Source organism: Kogia breviceps, chromosome 3 (assembly GCF_026419965.1).
Source record: "Kogia breviceps isolate mKogBre1 chromosome 3, mKogBre1 haplotype 1, whole genome shotgun sequence".
Taxonomy (NCBI): domain Eukaryota; kingdom Metazoa; phylum Chordata; class Mammalia; order Artiodactyla; family Physeteridae; genus Kogia; species Kogia breviceps.
In genome coordinates this window covers 151093322-151110639 of record NC_081312.1, presented here as the reverse complement: position 1 = coordinate 151110639, position 17318 = coordinate 151093322, and the positions used below count along the sequence as shown (strand labels likewise).

The window sequence follows — 17318 nt, the reverse complement described above, 5'->3', positions numbered from 1 at the left end:
GCCTGAGAAGCAGTCCTCTCCTCGGGATATTTACTTGGAAATTTTATTCAAATGGAGGCTGGCGCCTGAGCTCTCCTTGGGGAATGCAGTGGGGTGGGGAAGGCCTGGACTAGGCTTCCCCCTTCCTCTTCTGGGGCCGCCCTGGCCTGCTGCTTGGACTGCCCGCCCGCCCCCAGGCTCTGGACACCCAGACTCCCCGGCCCAACGCAATCCTGCAGCCCGGCCCTGTGCCAGGCGCCCACCGCCGCCCCCTTGGGCCGTTCCCCGTGTTCCTGGGCGCTGTCCGGGCCCTGGGGAGTGCCGGGCGCAGGCTGCTCTCTTCTGGGCCATTCTTCCCCAGCCCCCTCCTCCCTTCCGTTTCCGTGGCCGTGTGGCCGGCTGAGGCAGCGGCCTGCACTGGGCAGGGGGGCGGGCAGTCGTCGGGGGCTCCCGCCCGCCCCTTCCCCTCAGCCGGCCCGCCCCGGGGCCGGGGCCAACTGAAACCGCAGGAGGAGGAAACGCGGAATCAGGAACTGGCCCCGGGTGGTGCGGGCCTGAGTCTGAGTCGGTCCTCGGCGGCCCCAGGATCAGCTACCCACGCGGGTGACTCCTGCCCCGAGGCCCAGGAGGCAGCGGCGGCGGACACGGGGAGCGGGGTCAGCAGGCGGTGAGCAGGGGTTCGGCAGGCGATCAGAGAGCGGGACACGGGACCAGGTAGGGCAGGAGCCGGGGAAGGGCAGGGCCCCGGGCGGCGGCTGCCTGGGGCGCCGGCAGGGGCAGTTTTGTGCACACCTTGCCCCTGCAGTGGGTGCTGGGTGGAAGGGCCCAGGGAGGGAGGCTCTGGGAGGTTTCTGTTCCAGGGCTGGGAAGGAGACCCCTGGCACCAGGCCTCGACCTGGGACACAGGAAGCAATGAGGGCTTTCCCAGGCCAGGCCGTGTTCTGTACCCATGGCTGCATTTCAGCAGGACAGGCCCCCACCTCCTGCCTGTCTGGGGCTCCTCCTGGCCCGGCAGCCCCTAAATTCCCTGTCCTGCCCACCCGTCTCCAGCTTCTGCCTTGCCCCCAGTGGTGGCCTCTCCTCTCTTGGTCCCCAGGACCACACTATGGGCTTCTCTTCGGAGCTGTGCAGTCCCCAAGGCCACGGGGCAGTGCAGCAGATGCAGGAGGCCGAGCTTCGGCTGCTGGAGGGCATGAGGAAGTGGATGGCCCAGCGGGTCAAGAGTGACAGAGAATACGCTGGGCTGCTGCACCACATGTCACTGCAGGACAGTGGGGGCCAGAGCCGGGGCATCAGCCCCCAGAGCCCCATCAGTCAGGTGGGATTCTACAGGGCCCTAGGCCTCCTCACCGCCCTTCCCACCCTCGACCAACGAAGTCCTGTGGGTGCCGGGTAGATCTGCCTGCCCCTTCCTCTCCCGGAGCCCACTGGGGAGGGTTGGAGATTGGGCAGGCCCAGGCGTGGGAGCCACTGTCCCCCACTACCTGCCTTGCCCGCCCCATGCTGTAGTCCTGGGCAGAGATCACCAGCCAGACGGAGGGCCTGAGCCGGTTGCTGAGGCAGCACGCAGAAGATCTGAACTCAGGGCCGCTGAGCAAGCTGAGCCTGTTGATCCGGGAGCGGCAGCAGCTGCGCAAGACTTACAACGAGCAGTGGCAGCAGCTCCAGCAGGAGCTCAACAAGGTAGGTGGGTGGGTGGGTGGCACTGGGGTTTCACCTGGTCATTTCTGCCTACATTTTGAGCTGAAAAGGACTGGTTTTGCAAGGAACCCCTGGACTCACTGAAGAAGTGTAAGTATCTGACCACAGGCCCTCCCCCAGCGCCTGCTCCAGCCCAGCTTCCTTCCCTCACCCCCCACCCCAGCCGTGCTGCAGCAGGGCCTCTCCACGCCTTTTCTGTCACCCTACTGTGTGCCTGAGCAGAGTGCTGGGAATACAAGGATGAGTGATCCAGCCAGTGCCTGGGAGGAGCGCAGGACCTGTGACCCACCTCCTGCACTGCACCAGCTGGCCCTCGGGTCCCAGAGACAGTGAGAGGAATGAGGGCTACTCTGCCCGCCCTTGGCCCAGGCTGGCTCCTCCCAGGGACCCAGAGACTCCACAAGGCAGCAGCGTGGCCCCCTGACTCGGAGGTTAAGGACTGGGGCTGTGAAGTGGGTCTGCCTGCGTTTGAATCCTGCCCAGAGGCTGTTTGATTGGAGCTATTTACGCGGATGCTTGAGCCTTCTTATTCAACATGCTGGGCAGCTGCCTGCACCACACCCCTTCTACCAGTGCAAACCCAGCCTTGCTGCAGACCCACAGCGGCCCCTGGTGGCCAGCCTTCACCCACTCCTCTCTTCCCAGACGATCATCTAATTCAGAGGTCAACCTGCTTTTGCACACAGTTTTACTGGAACTCAGCCTTGCCCATATGTTTTCATATTATCTGTGGCTACTAAAGAGCTACAGTGGCAGAGCCCAGCAAGTTCAACAGAGACTGCATGGCCTACAAGCCTAAAATGTTTACCACCTGGCCCTTAAGAAAAGGGCTGATCTAGTCTGTGGATTTAGCTCTGTTACATACAGATGGGGAAGCTGAGGTTCAGAGGAGAGGAGTGGAGTTTGCCCTAAGTACCCCAGTGCAGAAACAGGCAGCTGGGAGGAGAACTCCGGTCTTGACCACCAGGAACATAATTGTGGTACCCAGTGCAAAATGAAAACACGGGGCCCCTTGTCAAAAAATTATTAAGAATTTCAAGGGCTTCCCCGGTGGCGCAGTGGTTGAGAATCCGCCTGCCAATGCAGGGAACATGGGTTCGATCCCTTGCCCGGGAAGATCCCACATGCCGTGGAGCAACTAAGCTCGTGTGCCACGACTACTGAGCCTGTGCTCTAGAGCCCGTGAGCCACAACTACTGAGCCCACATGCTGCAACTACTGAAGCCCATGCACCTAGAGCCTGTGGTCCACAATGAGAGAAGCCACTGCAATGAGAAGCCCACGCACCGCAATGAAGGGTAGTCCCCCCTCGCCGCAACTAGAGAAAGCCCGCGTGCAGCAATGAAGACCCAATACAGCCAAAAATAAATAAATTAAAAAAAATTTTTTTTAAATAAAAAGAATTTCAAGATGGCATCAACAGTGTTAAACCAAGCACACACGCTTGCCGCTGGACCTTAGTTGCCACCAGATACCACTCTAGGCCAAGGGACAGTTGTTGCCTGCCCAGTCCGGCTCTCTGCTGCCCCCGGGGGCCTGTCCTTAGCCAGACTCCTCTGACCTTAACCTCAGCAGCAATGGCTAAGTCCCAGAGGTCTCCAGGCCCTTCCTGAAGGATGAACTTGGATGTGCTGCCAGCCTGGACTGCAGAACCTGTCCAGGGCTTCACCTCGGGCAGGAATCCTCTGGGGACCTGCTGTCCCACACTGGTCTCTCCTCTCTCTCCAGACCCACAGCCAGGACATTGAGAAGCTGAAGAGCCAGTACCGAGCCCTGGCACGGGACAGCGCCCAGGCCCGACGCAAGTACCAGGAGGCCAGCAAAGGTCCGGGGCTTCCCTCGCTGGCAGGATGGGAATCCCAAGCCAGCCCAGACCTGTCCACAGGTACCCGGGGAGGGGGGTGCTACCCAGGCCTCTGTGCTGTCACGCACGCCTCCTTCCCCCAACCTGGCAGACAAAGACCGTGACAAGGCCAAGGACAAGTACGTGCGCAGCTTGTGGAAGCTCTTCGCTCACCACAACCGCTACGTGCTGGGTGTGCGGGCCGCGCAGCTACACCACCAGCACCACCACCGGCTCATGCTGCCCGGCCTGCTCCAGTCCCTGCAGGACCTGCACCAGGAGATGGCATGCATCTTGTAAGCCCACACCTCCGACCCCGGTCACAGCCCTGAAGCCCAGAGGCAGGGTACAGAAAACGCAGTCCTGTAAAAGTGACAGGCGTGTAGTCACGTGAGAACACGCCCTGGGCCAGTCAGTTTACATCCAAATTACATTATTCTGGACCCCTTATTGCAGGGCTTTATTATGTTTATTGAACACCATTCTAGGCTCTGCTGTGTGATACAGCAGAGGACATAGACAAAAATATCTGTCCTCTAGGATCATTCGTTTGTGGAGAAAGAAAAGGAAATCAATAAGTAAAGTAGAAAGCATGTTAGAGGTGATAGGTGCTATGGAGAAAAATAAAACAAGAAAAGAGGATAGGGAGGCAGGGGGACAGGGCAGGAGGTTACTGTTTTATTCATTTATTTATTTATTTACTTATAAGGAATATGTTCTTTTTTTGCCATTTTAATTTATTTATTTGTTTGGTTGCGTCAGGTCTTAGTTGCGGCAGGCGGGTTCCTTTGTTGCAGCAGGCGGGCTCCTTAGTTGCAGCTCGCCAGCTCCTTAGTTGTGGCACACAAACTCTTAGTTGCAGCATGCATGCGAGATCTAGTTCCCTGACCAGGGATCGGACCCGAGGCCCCTGCATTGGGAGCGTGGAGTCTTAACTACTGTGCCACCAGGGAAGTCCCAGGTTTGCTGTTTTAAATGGAGTGGTCTGGGAAAGCCTCAGAAGTGCAGAAGTGAGCCAGGGGGATTTTGAAGGAGGGCCATTCCAGAAAGAGGAATCGCAGGCGCACAGGCCGCAAGGTGGGAGAGTGCCTGAAATCAAGGAATAGCAAGGAAGCCAGTGTAGCCTTTGCAGAGTGAGGGAAGGGTAGAGTCAGACACAGGGCTGGAGGAGTCCAGGGAAGATAGAGGGTCCCGCAGGCCGTTGTGAGGACTTTGGCTCTGGGTGGACAAGAAGAGCGGCATGATCTGAGCCGTCTTAATGAGGTCAGTTCGACTGCTGTGTTGAGAACAGACTTCAGGGGGCAAGACAGGACCAGGGAGACCAGGCAGGAGGCTACTGCAGTGATCCAGACCACAGACCATGCCACTGGACCTGGGCAGTAGCAATGGAGGGGAGAAGTGGTCGGGTCTTGGATGTACTTTGAAGGTGGAGCTGGTGGGAATTCCTCATGGATTGGAAGTGGGGTGTGGATAGAGCAGTCAAGGATGACTCCAAGGATTTGGCCTGGAGCCCCTGGGTGGTGGAGGCTACGTGGAGAATGAGATGGAAGAAGCAGGTTCAGGAGATAAGAATAGGAGTTCATTTTTCTTTTTTAAAATATTTATTTATTTACTTTTGGCTGTGTCGGGTCTTAAGTTGCGGCACGCGATATCTTCCGTTGTGGTGTGCAGGCGTCTCTCTAGTTGCAGCGTGCGGGTTCCAGAGCGCGTGGGCTCTATAGTTGTGGCACGTGGGATCTTAGTTCCCCAACCAGGGATCGAACCCATGTCCTCTGAATTGGAAGGTGGATTCTTAACCACTGCACCACCAGGGAAGTCCCAGCAGTTCATTTTTCAACTGGTGGAGTTTGGGTGTCTGAGAGACGTCCAACAGGACATTTAGAGTAGATGGACAGTTACATGAGACTGGAGCTCTGGGAGGTATAAATGCGGGGTCAGCAGCACATCGATGGCTTATGTGTGTATCAGAGCCCCAGAGCCCCAGCTGTGGGGCTATGCCCAGGGCAGGCACATTGGTAGCTCACATTTACCGAGCACTTCCTCAAACCACACACTCTGCACACAGGCTCTCATTGGGGCCTTATTACAAACTCCCGGGAGACACTAAGTAACTTGCCTGTGGTCATTTGACTGGTAAATGATGGGTGGGGAGGATCAACCCCAGGGTGGGTCCAAATCCAGTGCCACGGGCCCCAAGCTTCCTAGCCTTGTCCAGCCTGAGGCCCCCCTGACCCGGGGTCCTGTCTGGGGGCAGGAAGGAGATCCTGCAGGAATACCTGGAGATTAGCAGCCTGGTGCAGGACGAGGTGGTGGCCATTCACCAGGAGATGGCTGCAGCGGTTGCCCACATCCAGCCCGAGGCCGAGTACCAAGGCTTCCTGCAACAGTATGGGTAAGCCCCTCCTTGCAGCAGACGGGTGCCAGGGCTGCTGGCACATGCACTGATGGGCACTGTCCCCCGCAGGTCCACGCCTGACGTCCCACCCTGTGTCACCTTTGATGAGTCGCTGCTTGAGGAGGCTGAACTGCTGGAGCCCGGGGAGCTGCAGCTGAACGAGCTGACGGTGGAAAGCGTGCAGCACACGTGTGTGGTGGCTTGGCTCAGGGTCGGGGGTGCACGCCGTCCACACAGAGCTGTGGCCGGCCCGCAGGCTTGCTTGGCCCCGCAGGGATGCATCTGAGGGGCGTGGCTCTAACACTGCCCTTCCTTTGGGCACAGGCTGACCTCAGTGACAGAAGACCTGGCCGTGGCCACTGAGACAGTGCTCAGCCGGCAGGAGGTGGTCACTCAGCTGCAGCACGAACTCTGGACTGAGGAGCAGACCACCCACCCCCGGGAGCGGTGAGTGGGGCCCGCCTACAGCAGCCTCCTGGCCCTCCCTTCCCTCCATCCGGCCTGCCTGACGCACTGCTGGCCGCCAGCTGCAGGCTGAGCCCCTCTCTCCCCCCACCCAACCACCCGCCCCTGCCCACAGGGTGCAGCTGCTGGGCAAGAAGCAGGTGCTGCAGGAGGCGCTGCAGGGGCTGCAGGTAGCACTGTGCAGCCAGGCCAAGCTGCAAGCCCAGCAGGAGCTGCTGCAGGCCAAGCTGGAGCAGCTAGGCCCCGGTGAGCCCCTGCCTGTGCTGCTCCTGCAGGACGACCGCCACTCCACCTCATCCTCGGTGAGCCGCCCACCCACAGCCTGCACCACCAGCCCTGCCCGTCCACCCGGGGCCGCGCTCCTCATTTTCGCCCTCCCCCTCCCCAAGCCTGGCCACCCGCTGACGTCTGTCCCTGGCCTCAGGAGCAGGAGCGAGAAGGGGGAAGGACACCCACCCTGGAGATCCTTAAGAGCCACATCTCAGGAATCTTCCGCCCCAAGTTCTCGGTGAGTGGTGCCCAGCCTGGACCCGCACCTCTGCCCTTCTCTAAGGGGTGGGCCAGGCCAGCGGTCTCAGGGACGTCCCCCTAAGCCCCTCCTACCACAGTGCTTTGGGTTTAGTCACGGGGTTGCCCTAGAGAGGAGGCTCTTCCCAGGCCACTTTTGCTGGGGAGCCCCTCTCTTCCCTGGGATTCCGTGCCACCCCCGTACCCTCTTCCTCTCCACCACCCATGTGTGTGGAAGGGACCTGCAGCCTCGTCACCCCACGGCTCTCTCTGCTCCAGGAGTGGTTGGGGGCTGTGGCCTGGAGGAAAAGGCAAAAGCTTTGTTTGGGATCACCCAGCCTGGGTGAGTTTCTTGCTGGCTCCAAGGGTTGCAGATGGCTCTTTGTGGCACTCGCATGCTTTGTGAGGACGAGGAGTCTATGAGAGAGAGCCGGACACCCCCCAACTGGCCGGCCTAGTGGCCTCCCCTGACGGGCTGGCTGAGTGACCCCTCCTTGCTCCTCCCCTGTCCCTGTCTAGCTCCCCCCACTGCTGCAGCTCGTTCCAGAGGTGCAGAAGCCCCTGCATGAGCAGCTGTGGTACCACGGAGCCATCCCGCGGGCAGAGGTGGCTGAGCTGCTGACACACTCTGGGGACTTCGTGGTCCGGGAGAGCCAGGGCAAGCAGGAGTACGTGCTGTCTGTGCTGTGGGACGGCCAGCCCCGACACTTCATCATCCAGTATGCTGACGTGAGTGGGGCCTGAACCCCAGCCTTTCCCTTCCCTTCCCCTCCCTCCCCTCCCTCCCCTCCCTCCCCTCCTTTCCCCTTCACCAGGGAGTGTAGAAAGGAGCTGCAATGCCTTAGGTGTCTCCCTGGCAGAGCTGAAAGGGGCCCCAGAGACCACCCAGTCCCTGCAACCAAACAGAGGTGTGCGTCCTCCCATAGGACAGGGGAGCAGACTTGTCGTGCAGCATCAGGTCCCTGCCTCTTATCCCAGGCAGGCCTTTCTCCCTTCTGTTCTTCTTCCTCTCCTCTCCCAGGGCTCACGCCCCCCTCAGCAATGGAGGCTGTTGACACCAGTTCCCCCTACCCCGCAGAACCTGTACCGACTGGAAGGAGATGGCTTTCCCAGCATCCCCTTGCTCGTAGACCACCTGTTGCGCTCCCAGCAGCCCCTCACCAAGAAGAGCGGTATCATCCTAAACAGGGCTGTGCCCAAGGTGAGTCTGGCAGGATTGGGGCCCACACAGAATCAGAGCAGGAAGGGCTTTCCGGGTCCTATACACTCCCCAGGGGGCCGGCCTCCCTCTAGGTTTGGAATGTCAAGGTCAATCCCATTCCCAGGTCCACACACCCCTGGCTGGTGCTCACCCATTTAGTGCCTCTGCCTGGTCCCTGAGTCATCTAAGTGTGATCCTGTGTCCAACCCCCACTTTGCAGACCAACGAACCAAAGTGCCAAGAAATGAAAGACACAGCGTTGGGAGGGGGTAGTCAGTCCTTGATAGGGCTCAGCACTCCCTCCCTTCACTGGCTTCTGACACCCGCCTCCCCCCACCCCGACTCCTCCCTTCCCCAGGACAAGTGGGCACTAAGCCACGAGGACCTGGTGTTGGGTGAGCAGATTGGGCGGGTGAGTTGAGTGGGCTCTGCCAGGCTCCTGGCCGCCTGCTTTTCCCCTCCCCCAGTATCACTTCCTTCCATCCCAAAGGCTGAGTCACACCAGGGCCCCACCCACAGAGGGCTCTCAGCCTCCCCACCTCAGTCTGAGTTACAACTTGGACCCCTGACTCCCTGCCCAGCCACCGCCATACGCTGTCCTGCAGGAAACCGGGGGAAAAGCACCTGCCCTGGAAGCTCCTCAGAGACGGCTCTGCCACCAGCACCCACCCCGCGCCACTCACACGCACACACTTCCCGCCCCACCCCTGCCTCCTCAGGGAAGAGAGACACGCTCTGTTCACATGAGCTATAAAATACCTGCTGAGGGGGCTTCCCTGGCGGGTCCGGTGGTTAAGACTGCACTTCCAATGCGACAGTGAGGTGGGGCGCAGGTTCAATCCCTGGTCAGGGAACTAGGATCCCACATGCTGCATGGTGTGGCCTAAAAATAAAAACTAAAAAAAAAAGAAAGAAAGAAAAATAAAATAAAATACCTACTCAGGAAAGAAATCACTTTCCTAAAAACCAGAATGCTTTACCAGCCCAAGCAAAAGTGATTGTTGGACTTCCGTGTCACTTCTCAGTGAACATGGTAAGTCAGAGGTGACTCTCTCTGCCTGTCCCACATGTACGCTTCGTCCCCCGACCAGAGAGCCTGGATGAGCAGGTCTGAGCTCGGGGGCACTGAGGCAAGGGCCAGTGGGGACAAGGTGGGCTGTGCCCCGAGTGCAGGAGAGGACCACAGTCCAGGGAAGACAGATAGGAGCCCCAGACCGTTTCAGGGGAACTTTGGCGAAGTATTCAGCGGACGCCTGAGAGCGGACAACACCCTGGTGGCCGTTAAATCTTGCCGTGAGACGCTCCCACCCGACCTCAAGGCCAAGTTTCTGCAGGAAGCGAGGTGGGTGATGAAATACCCACCCTTGGAGGTTCCACATACGAAGGGCTCCTCTGCACACGGCAGGGTGCTTGACTTCGGGAGTGCTTGACTTCATCTCATCCTCACAGCCCCGCCCCCCGTAGTGTGGAGGGGTTGAGGCCCTGGGACCCACCCAAAGTCACACTTCCAGGTCTGCTGCTCTGCTCTCACCCTGCCTCAGGCTCCCTGGGCTCCCGGGGCTGACGAGGTGAATGTGTAAGACCCCCCCGCCCGGCCAAGGTGGGAGCCTGAGCAGCCCTGCGCCCCAACCCCCAGGATCCTGAAGCAGTACAGCCACCCCAACATCGTGCGTCTCATCGGCGTCTGCACCCAGAAGCAGCCCATCTACATCGTCATGGAGCTTGTGCAGGGTGAGCAGAGCAAGCTGACCTCCAGGGCTGGGGTGCGCCGCTGGGCTAGGTCTCCCCGCCGCCTCCGACCCTCAGAAGGCTCACCGAGCTCCCCATCCCCACCGCCCACCCCCAGGAGGCGACTTCCTGACCTTCCTCCGGACAGAGGGAGCCCGCCTGAGGGTGAAGACGCTGCTGCAGATGGTAGGGGATGCAGCTGCGGGCATGGAGTATCTGGAGAGCAAGTGCTGCATCCACCGGTGAGGGGGTGGGCGCGGCAGGCAGTCGCGCCCCCGCACCAGATGCAGGCGCTGCTGCCCCTCACCAGCAGGCACCAGCTCCGGGGGTGGAGTTTGCCTCTCTGATGGACCAGGCATCCCAGGAGCAGGGGCAGCTTCGGCTCGTGGCTGTGTCTAGGGAGCCCGGGCCGGGCAGGTAGGAGGTGCTGCGTGGATATTGGCTAAATGAGCCCCTGTCCTGCTTTCGCCCAGGGACCTGGCCGCTCGGAACTGTCTAGTGACAGAGAAGAACGTCCTGAAGATCAGTGACTTTGGGATGTCCCGGGAGGAAGCCGACGGGATCTACGCAGCCTCAGGGGGTCTCAGACAAGTTCCCGTGAAGTGGACCGCACCGGAGGCCCTGAACTATGGTACCTGGGCCCGATCCACTCTGGCTGCAGGGCCCGAGGCTGGGCATGGGTCCCGCCACCTGCCCTTCTCTGGCCAATGGGTGTGGCCCACTCACGCCGCCTCACCTCCTCGTAGGCCGCTACTCCTCCGAGAGCGACGTGTGGAGCTTTGGCATCTTGCTCTGGGAGACCTTCAGCCTGGGGGCCTCCCCGTACCCCAACCTCAGCAATCAGCAGACTCGGGAGTTTGTGGAAAAGGGTAAGGGAACCCTGCGGTGTGACAGTGGCCTCAGAGCCAAGCCCTCTTCCCAGCGCTCCAGCTGGACTCCTCCAGGCCTCCTAATGCCCTATCCTTCCCACTGAGGCCGAGTAAGAATAATCCTAGAGCTACCATCCAGTGAAACCCTGTTGTGTGCCAGGCCATCCGTTTATTTCATTTACTCTTCATAACATGTGAGGTCGGGATTAATAGGTCCCTTTTACAGAAGGAAACACTGAGGTTTGCAGGGATCACACAACTAGCACATGGTGGCTTGAGATTAGAATCTCTGTGTTTTTGGTGAAGAAAATGGGCTCCTTAAGAACATTGTACCTTAAGCAGCTCCCATTGCTCATGGCATGTCCCAGGGGCTGCCAGGGCCCCTCAGACCCCCTCCTCATGCCTGGGGTGCTGTGCCTGTCCTCACAGGGGGCCGCCTGCCTTGCCCTGAACTGTGCCCCGACGCTGTGTTCAGACTCATGGAGCAGTGCTGGGCCTCCGAGCCCGGGCAGCGACCCAGCTTCAGCACCATCTACCAGGAGCTGCAGAGCATCCGAAAGCGGCATCGGTGAGACTGGGCCCCACTTCTCAAGCCAGTGGCCTCTGCAGGCAAGATTATACCTCCTCACCAGCTCCAGGTCACGCCGCTGGACAGCTCTTCATCATCCTGGACTCCAGCCAGTGGTATCTATGCTGCCGGCAGGGATGCAGCCCCGTGTCTGCGGTGTATCCCTGTTCCTGCCAGGGATTCCTCTTCCAGGCAGAAATAATAAAAATCATTTGTGCCCATCAAGTGCTCTTGGCACGCGCGCTCCTCTGGAGGGCAGGTCTTAGAAGGAATAGAGGCCCTGTACCGTGGCCGTGGGGAAGGAGGAGGACGGGCAGCGTTCACAGGGCAGAACTGACACGGTTTGGTAGCTGTTGGGTGTGCGACTTGGGGAAGAGGAAGAGGGATCAGGATAATATACAGGCTTCTTGACCAGATGGTGGTGTTATTTCTGAATTAGGATCCCAGGCAGAGGAGCAGAGCTGCATGAAGTATGGTGAGTTTGGAGATGTTGCGTTTCAGGGGCCTGTGGGGATGTAAGTGTGACATATAAGTCTGGAGGCTCAGATGGAAGTAAAGGCTGGCAACTGAGGTTTGAAAGTCACTAGCTTATAAATGTCAGAGACACTATGTCTGTGTACCACAGTCACATGAGAAACAGGAAGAGGAGAGTGTCAGGGGAAGTTAGAGTTCCACTCCAAGGGGACTGGAGTAGCTGAAGAGAAAGAAAACGATTCCTATCTCTCAAGACAAGTTTACCGAGCAATGGGTAGCAGAGCGGGGAGCCCTCACCTCCTCCCTTAAGTTCCCCCGAAACCTACAAAGTTATCTGAAACTTTTCTAGCAGCAACGGTGAAGGTCAAGAAGACAAAGAGGGACTCCCCTGGTGGTCCAGTAGTTAAGACTCCGCACTTCCTCTGCGGGGAGTGCGGGTTCGATCCCTGGTCAGGGAACTAAGGTCCTGTATGCTGCGTGGTGCAGCCAAAGAAAAAAGAAGAAGACAAAGAAGTATGAATAGACTGAAAAACAGAAACCTGGAAAGATTTATAGCCCCAAAGAGCAAAGCAGTAAGAACTTTGAGATAAAATGGCCATGAAGTAGTTGATATCTATTTTCAAAGAGATAAAAGACAATACTTGTTTCAGTAAGAGGAAATCAAGTAAGAGTGTGACTAAGTAAAAATATTAACAATTCAAATTGTATCTCCATTAGAAGTGGTAAAAAGCGGAACTGAAGAACTTCTGCTTCTGGGTAGAATGTGGTAGGTCCCTGCAGGTCCCCACGCCCATTGCAACAACTAGGAGGAAACGTAAGATGAAAATAATAATTTTTAAAGACAATGGCAAGGGGTGTTAAGAAAGAAAGACCATATGAATTAAAATTTCAAGGAGGAGAAAGCCCCTTCAAGGTGAACTGATGATGGGCAGTTGTTTTCTTCCCTGAGACATTTGCTGAGATGGGACATCTCTGATGATCAGAATTGTCCCAAACAGAAAGACTCTACTGGGGAAAAAAAGAAATGGAGTTTCTGGTGCTTACAGGGACAGTGCTATGGGTTGGTACCTGGAAGAACCCAAAATGCAATGCCAGTTTTCCCCCATGGAGCATCTGCTGAGTTCTGGAGCAGTATGGGCAACTAGGAAGAGGCTGGGCTGGAAAGGCAGGTGTTTAGAGGGAGGGGGCCTGAAACAAACAATAATTGGTCTCCCCCTCAAGAAATTGGCCAGACTTTGTTTTGTTTTGTTTTGTTTTTAGTATTTATTTATTTGTTTATTTTGGCTGCATTGGGTCTTAGTCACAGCACTCGGGCCCTTCGTCGCGGAGCGCAGGCTTCTTTCTAGTTCTGGCACGTAGGTCCTAGAGCGTTCAGGCTTAGTTGCCCCATGGCATGTGGGATCTTAGTTCCCCCACCAGGGATTGAACCCGCGTCCCCTGCATTGGAAGGCAGATTGTTAACAACTGGACCACCAGGGAAGTCCCATTGGCCAGATTTTGAACCTGTGTGGGTTGGGAGGCTAAAGAGCTAACCTCAAAATCTCTTTAAAGCAGCACTTGAAGGGCTGGAAGAGACAGAGACTGGCCAGGCTTTCCTAAATCTCAGAGGACGGGGGCGATTCAGGGGAGGACAGAGTTTTATCAGAACTATAACTCTGCCCTAACTCAGCTCAATGCTTGATTACATCAAGGTAACTGGCTCCTCTGGGAACCCTCAGGGAGAAGTTGGGGAAGAGAATAACATCATATTTTACCTTTCTTTTATACCCAATATGCAACATATACTCAAATATTATAATACATGCAAAAAGGGAGAAAAATGGGGCCAATACACAGGAGAAAAAAATAAACTGTAGAAGCAGACCCACAAATGATAACTATGCTTGGGACTTCCCTGGTGGTCCAGCGGGTAAGACTCCACGCTCCCAATGCAGGGGGTCTGGGTTCAACCCTAGTTAGGGAACTAGATCCCACATGCATGCTGCAACTGAAAGTTTGCATGCTGCAACTAAAGATCCCATGTGCCGCAACTAAGACCCCGCACAGCCAAAATAAGTAAAATAAATAAATAAATAAATAAATACTTAAAAAATAATAAATTAAATTAAAATAACTATGCTTAATATGTTAAATGGAGAAAAAGGTGGACAAAATAGGTGCAAATATAGAGAATTCAACAGGGTTGGAATCTATTTTAAAAGAATCAAAGGAGCAGGTAGAACTGAAAAATGCCATCTCTGAAATTACAAACTCTAAAAATTCATAGAGCTAAAGGATAAAGTCACAATCATAGAGACTAAACACACAGTCTCAGGATTACTTCCCTAACCAGAAGACAGAACTAGTGAACTTGAAGATAGATTGAGTCTAAACTAAAATAGAGAGAGAGAAAAAAAGAAATGGAAAGAACAGAGCCTAAGAAACATGTGCGACTCCAAAATATGAGTAATTGAAGTTCCAGAAGGAAAAAAGGATGTTTGGAGACGACCCAAATGCCTATATAGGAATAAGAAAGAACAAGCCATAAGTACATGTACCAACCCTGATGAATCTCAAAGACAGGTTGACAAAGAAACGTTATGTGAAAGAATGCATACTTATGGGCTTCCCTGGTGGTGCAGTGGTTGGGAATCCGCCTGCCGATGCAGGGGACACGGGTTCGTGCCCCGGTCTGGGAGGATCCCACATGCCGCGGAGTGGCTGGGCCCGTGGGCTGTGGCCGCTGAGCCTGCGCGTCCGGAGCCTCTGCTCTGCAATGGGGGAGGCCACAACAGTGAGAGGCCCGCGTACCACAAAAAACAAACAAACAAACAAACAAAAAAAACAAACAAAAAAAGAATGCATACTTATGATTCCATTTCATGAAGTTCAAGAACAGGCAAAACTAAGCTATAGAAAAATGAAAATAGTGGTTATGTCTGAGGGGTTCCGACAGGAAGCAGTATAAGCATGTAGGGGAACAGCTCTGCTGTGGCGTCCTTACAACCTTGCATGTCTCTACATTGGCCACATGGGCAAGGCTTGAGTAGGGTGACTTGAGTCGTGACAGAATACAGCACTATTATTCCTGGAGCAAGGGGATATAGCAGCCTAGAGAGGAGACTCCCTGTATTATGGGAGACCATTTCTCATCCACTTTTCTAGTTTCAGTTGATTGCAGGGCTTTCCATCGGGCGCCCTCCTGTCATAGAGTAAGGCCAGGTGCCATACAACTGCTTGGCCGTAGTTTAGAGTTGGCTCCTTAGCCACAGAGTGACCTACCACCATGCCTCCTGTCACCTGTCCCTCCAGTTCAGAGTCATCCTGCGGCACTAGGGAGTGATGTGAGAAGGTGACAATATGCTGGTCTTGCTTTTGCTGTCAGTGTGAGTAATGAGCTGTCTGGATCCTTGTGACTTGTTGTTTCCTTACCAGCTGAGTCTGTGGAAGTGTGACAGGCCCACCCAGTGGCTGCAGTAGTAGATGCTTGTGGCCCTGTTAGCCACCATGCTGCGCTTAGGGACTGCTTGACCACTTGACCACTTTGGCACTTAATGTGGGGCTGATAAGGTCACAACCCTTTTTTTGGAGAAGAGACGGGGCTCTTAATGTGGCCTGTCAAGTCAAGTATGGGCTAGAACTCTGGTGGACTTAGCGTCCACTAAGTGTCCACTTACTGCTGAGTTGTTTGGTGACATCAGAGACAAGTGGTCTATGATAATTGTTGCTGATCCCCAATGAGCTCCACTGGTGTTTAGCGTTGGAAATCAAAGAGGGTCTTGCAGAGTTAAAGAAAAGCATATGCTGGTTATTCCTCACCCTCCTACTGTGACTACAGATAGAACACTATCTGGTGAGTAAGGGCAGTCTGCCACTCAGAAATGGGCTGAGATCCACGCTTACAATGAGTAAGAAAGGAGAAAATTTAGAGACAGACTGGGGCAAAAGTCCAATGAAACCATAGAAGCATGGCTTATCCGACTAGCAAAGGCGAGTGCTATGCAAATTCTGATGTAAGATGACAAGGAACGGAAGTCATTTGGGTGTTAACTACTGACCCCATGCTCCAAGCCACTTTGGCTACAACCATCCTGGTCAGTGAGGTGGATATGGAGGAGGAAAATATACGGACAAATCAGGGCTTTTTGCAGTGGGTCTTTACAGCTATAATGAAACCGTGACCTGTCCAAGATAAATTCCTGTCCTCTTATAAGTACTCTTGGACAATAATGGGAGAGTCTATCACTTCCTTTTAGTCCCCTGTGACCTCAGTCTGGATTCATATGGAGATCATGCATGCCCAGATGATGAAACAGTCACCCAAAGTCAGAATGAACATTTGCTCGACACCAGCAGCCTATGGCTGAAACCAAGTCTTCTCTTGCTCTTCGGGGATGTCTCTGGGAAACTCTTCAGCTACTGCGCAATCATTTCCCCAGAATGGAAACCTTGGCAAAGGTCAAGGTAATGCACTACAGGCCAAGGTAGGGGAAGAAACCAGCCATAAGGCCGTGTGGGCTTGGCTACTATGCCAGGGGTCCCCAAAGAGGAAAGTGATAGTCTTTCCATGAAGAAAAATTGTCTCTTGTTATTGGGCTCTGGGAAGGCCATGGGGCTTAAGAGATTTGGGCTTTAACTGGGCTAACTTTCGCATTTCCTGGGGGCCAAGAAGAGGGCACCAAGAGAGCCCCAAACTCCTGTAGAAGCATGGGGTTTGCTCTGTTTACTCTTTGACCCAACACTTTCAGCACTACTCCCTGAACCCCTTCAGAGACAAACAGGACAAACTAGGTTAGAGGCCAAGGTCCCTCCATCCCCAGGGGAGACCAGAGGCCCTATGCAGTGTGCTGGGAACTAACAGCAACCATGGTTGCCAAACCTTCTCAGCCCTCCTGAACATGGTGGCACAGGCCACTGGGATACTGGGATGTGCCCAGAGGCATGGCTGAAAACTCACTCTTACTAGATTTGGAAATAACTCTCAAATTGGACAACAGATTCAGGTAGTTTGGGGGTGGGACCTTTAAATTTATTTTATTTTATTTTATTTTTTTTTGCCGCACCATGTGGCATGCAGGATCTTAGTTCCCCGACCAGGGATTGAACCCATGCCCCATGCAGTGGAAGCGCAAAATCCTAACCACTGGACTGCCAGGGAAGTCCCCGGGTGAGACTTTTTTTTTTTTTTTTTTTTGGTGGTACGCGGGCTTCCCACTGTTGTGGCCTCTCCCTTTGCGGAGCACAGGCTCCGGATGCGCAGGTTCAGCGGCCATGGCTCACGGGCCTAGCTGCTCCGCGGCATGTGGGATCTTCCTGGACCCGGGCACGAACCCGTGTCCCCTGCATTGGCAGGCGGACTCTCAACCACTGCGCCACCAGGGAAGCCCTGGGGTGAGACTTTTTAATCTAATACACACCCAAGTGGTTGTAAATAACATTATTGAATGGATTGTGGGAATAGATGTTTGAAGTATGTTTAAGACTTCTTTTGATTGTAAGGGATGTTCCCAAAGGAGAAATGTCATGATTAGGACAGGGACAACTGGTCACCTCTCCTGACCTAGCCAAGTGGTTACCAAGAAGCAGAGGGCTATGGATGGGGAAGTGGG

At 55.3% G+C, this 17318-nt stretch overlaps 1 protein-coding gene across 7 annotated transcripts; it reads left to right on the top strand.

The window, feature by feature from the left end:
- The first annotated feature begins 139 nt into the window (after positions 1 to 139).
- On the top strand, positions 140 to 11481 carry FES (FES proto-oncogene, tyrosine kinase). Of its 7 annotated transcripts, none has more exons than XM_067029931.1 (19): positions 140 to 693; positions 1076 to 1297; positions 1489 to 1662; positions 3409 to 3505; positions 3636 to 3819; positions 5778 to 5915; positions 5988 to 6107; positions 6243 to 6365; positions 6499 to 6685; positions 6808 to 6891; positions 7410 to 7619; positions 7969 to 8091; positions 8450 to 8503; positions 9315 to 9433; positions 9728 to 9822; positions 9938 to 10061; positions 10293 to 10450; positions 10566 to 10688; positions 11118 to 11481. In XM_067029931.1, exons 2-19 carry the CDS (start codon positions 1085 to 1087, stop codon positions 11258 to 11260), a joined length of 2469 nt encoding a protein of 822 aa, XP_066886032.1. In that variant the 5' UTR covers positions 140 to 693; positions 1076 to 1084; the 3' UTR covers positions 11261 to 11481. The 7 variants fall into 7 exon arrangements, 6 of the variants coding, with proteins under 6 accessions (XP_066886032.1, XP_066886034.1, XP_066886033.1 ...); XM_067029933.1 differs by having other exon boundaries at positions 145 to 646; positions 1030 to 1297; XM_067029932.1 differs by having other exon boundaries at positions 255 to 646.
- The last annotated feature ends 5837 nt before the right edge of the window (positions 11482 to 17318 follow it).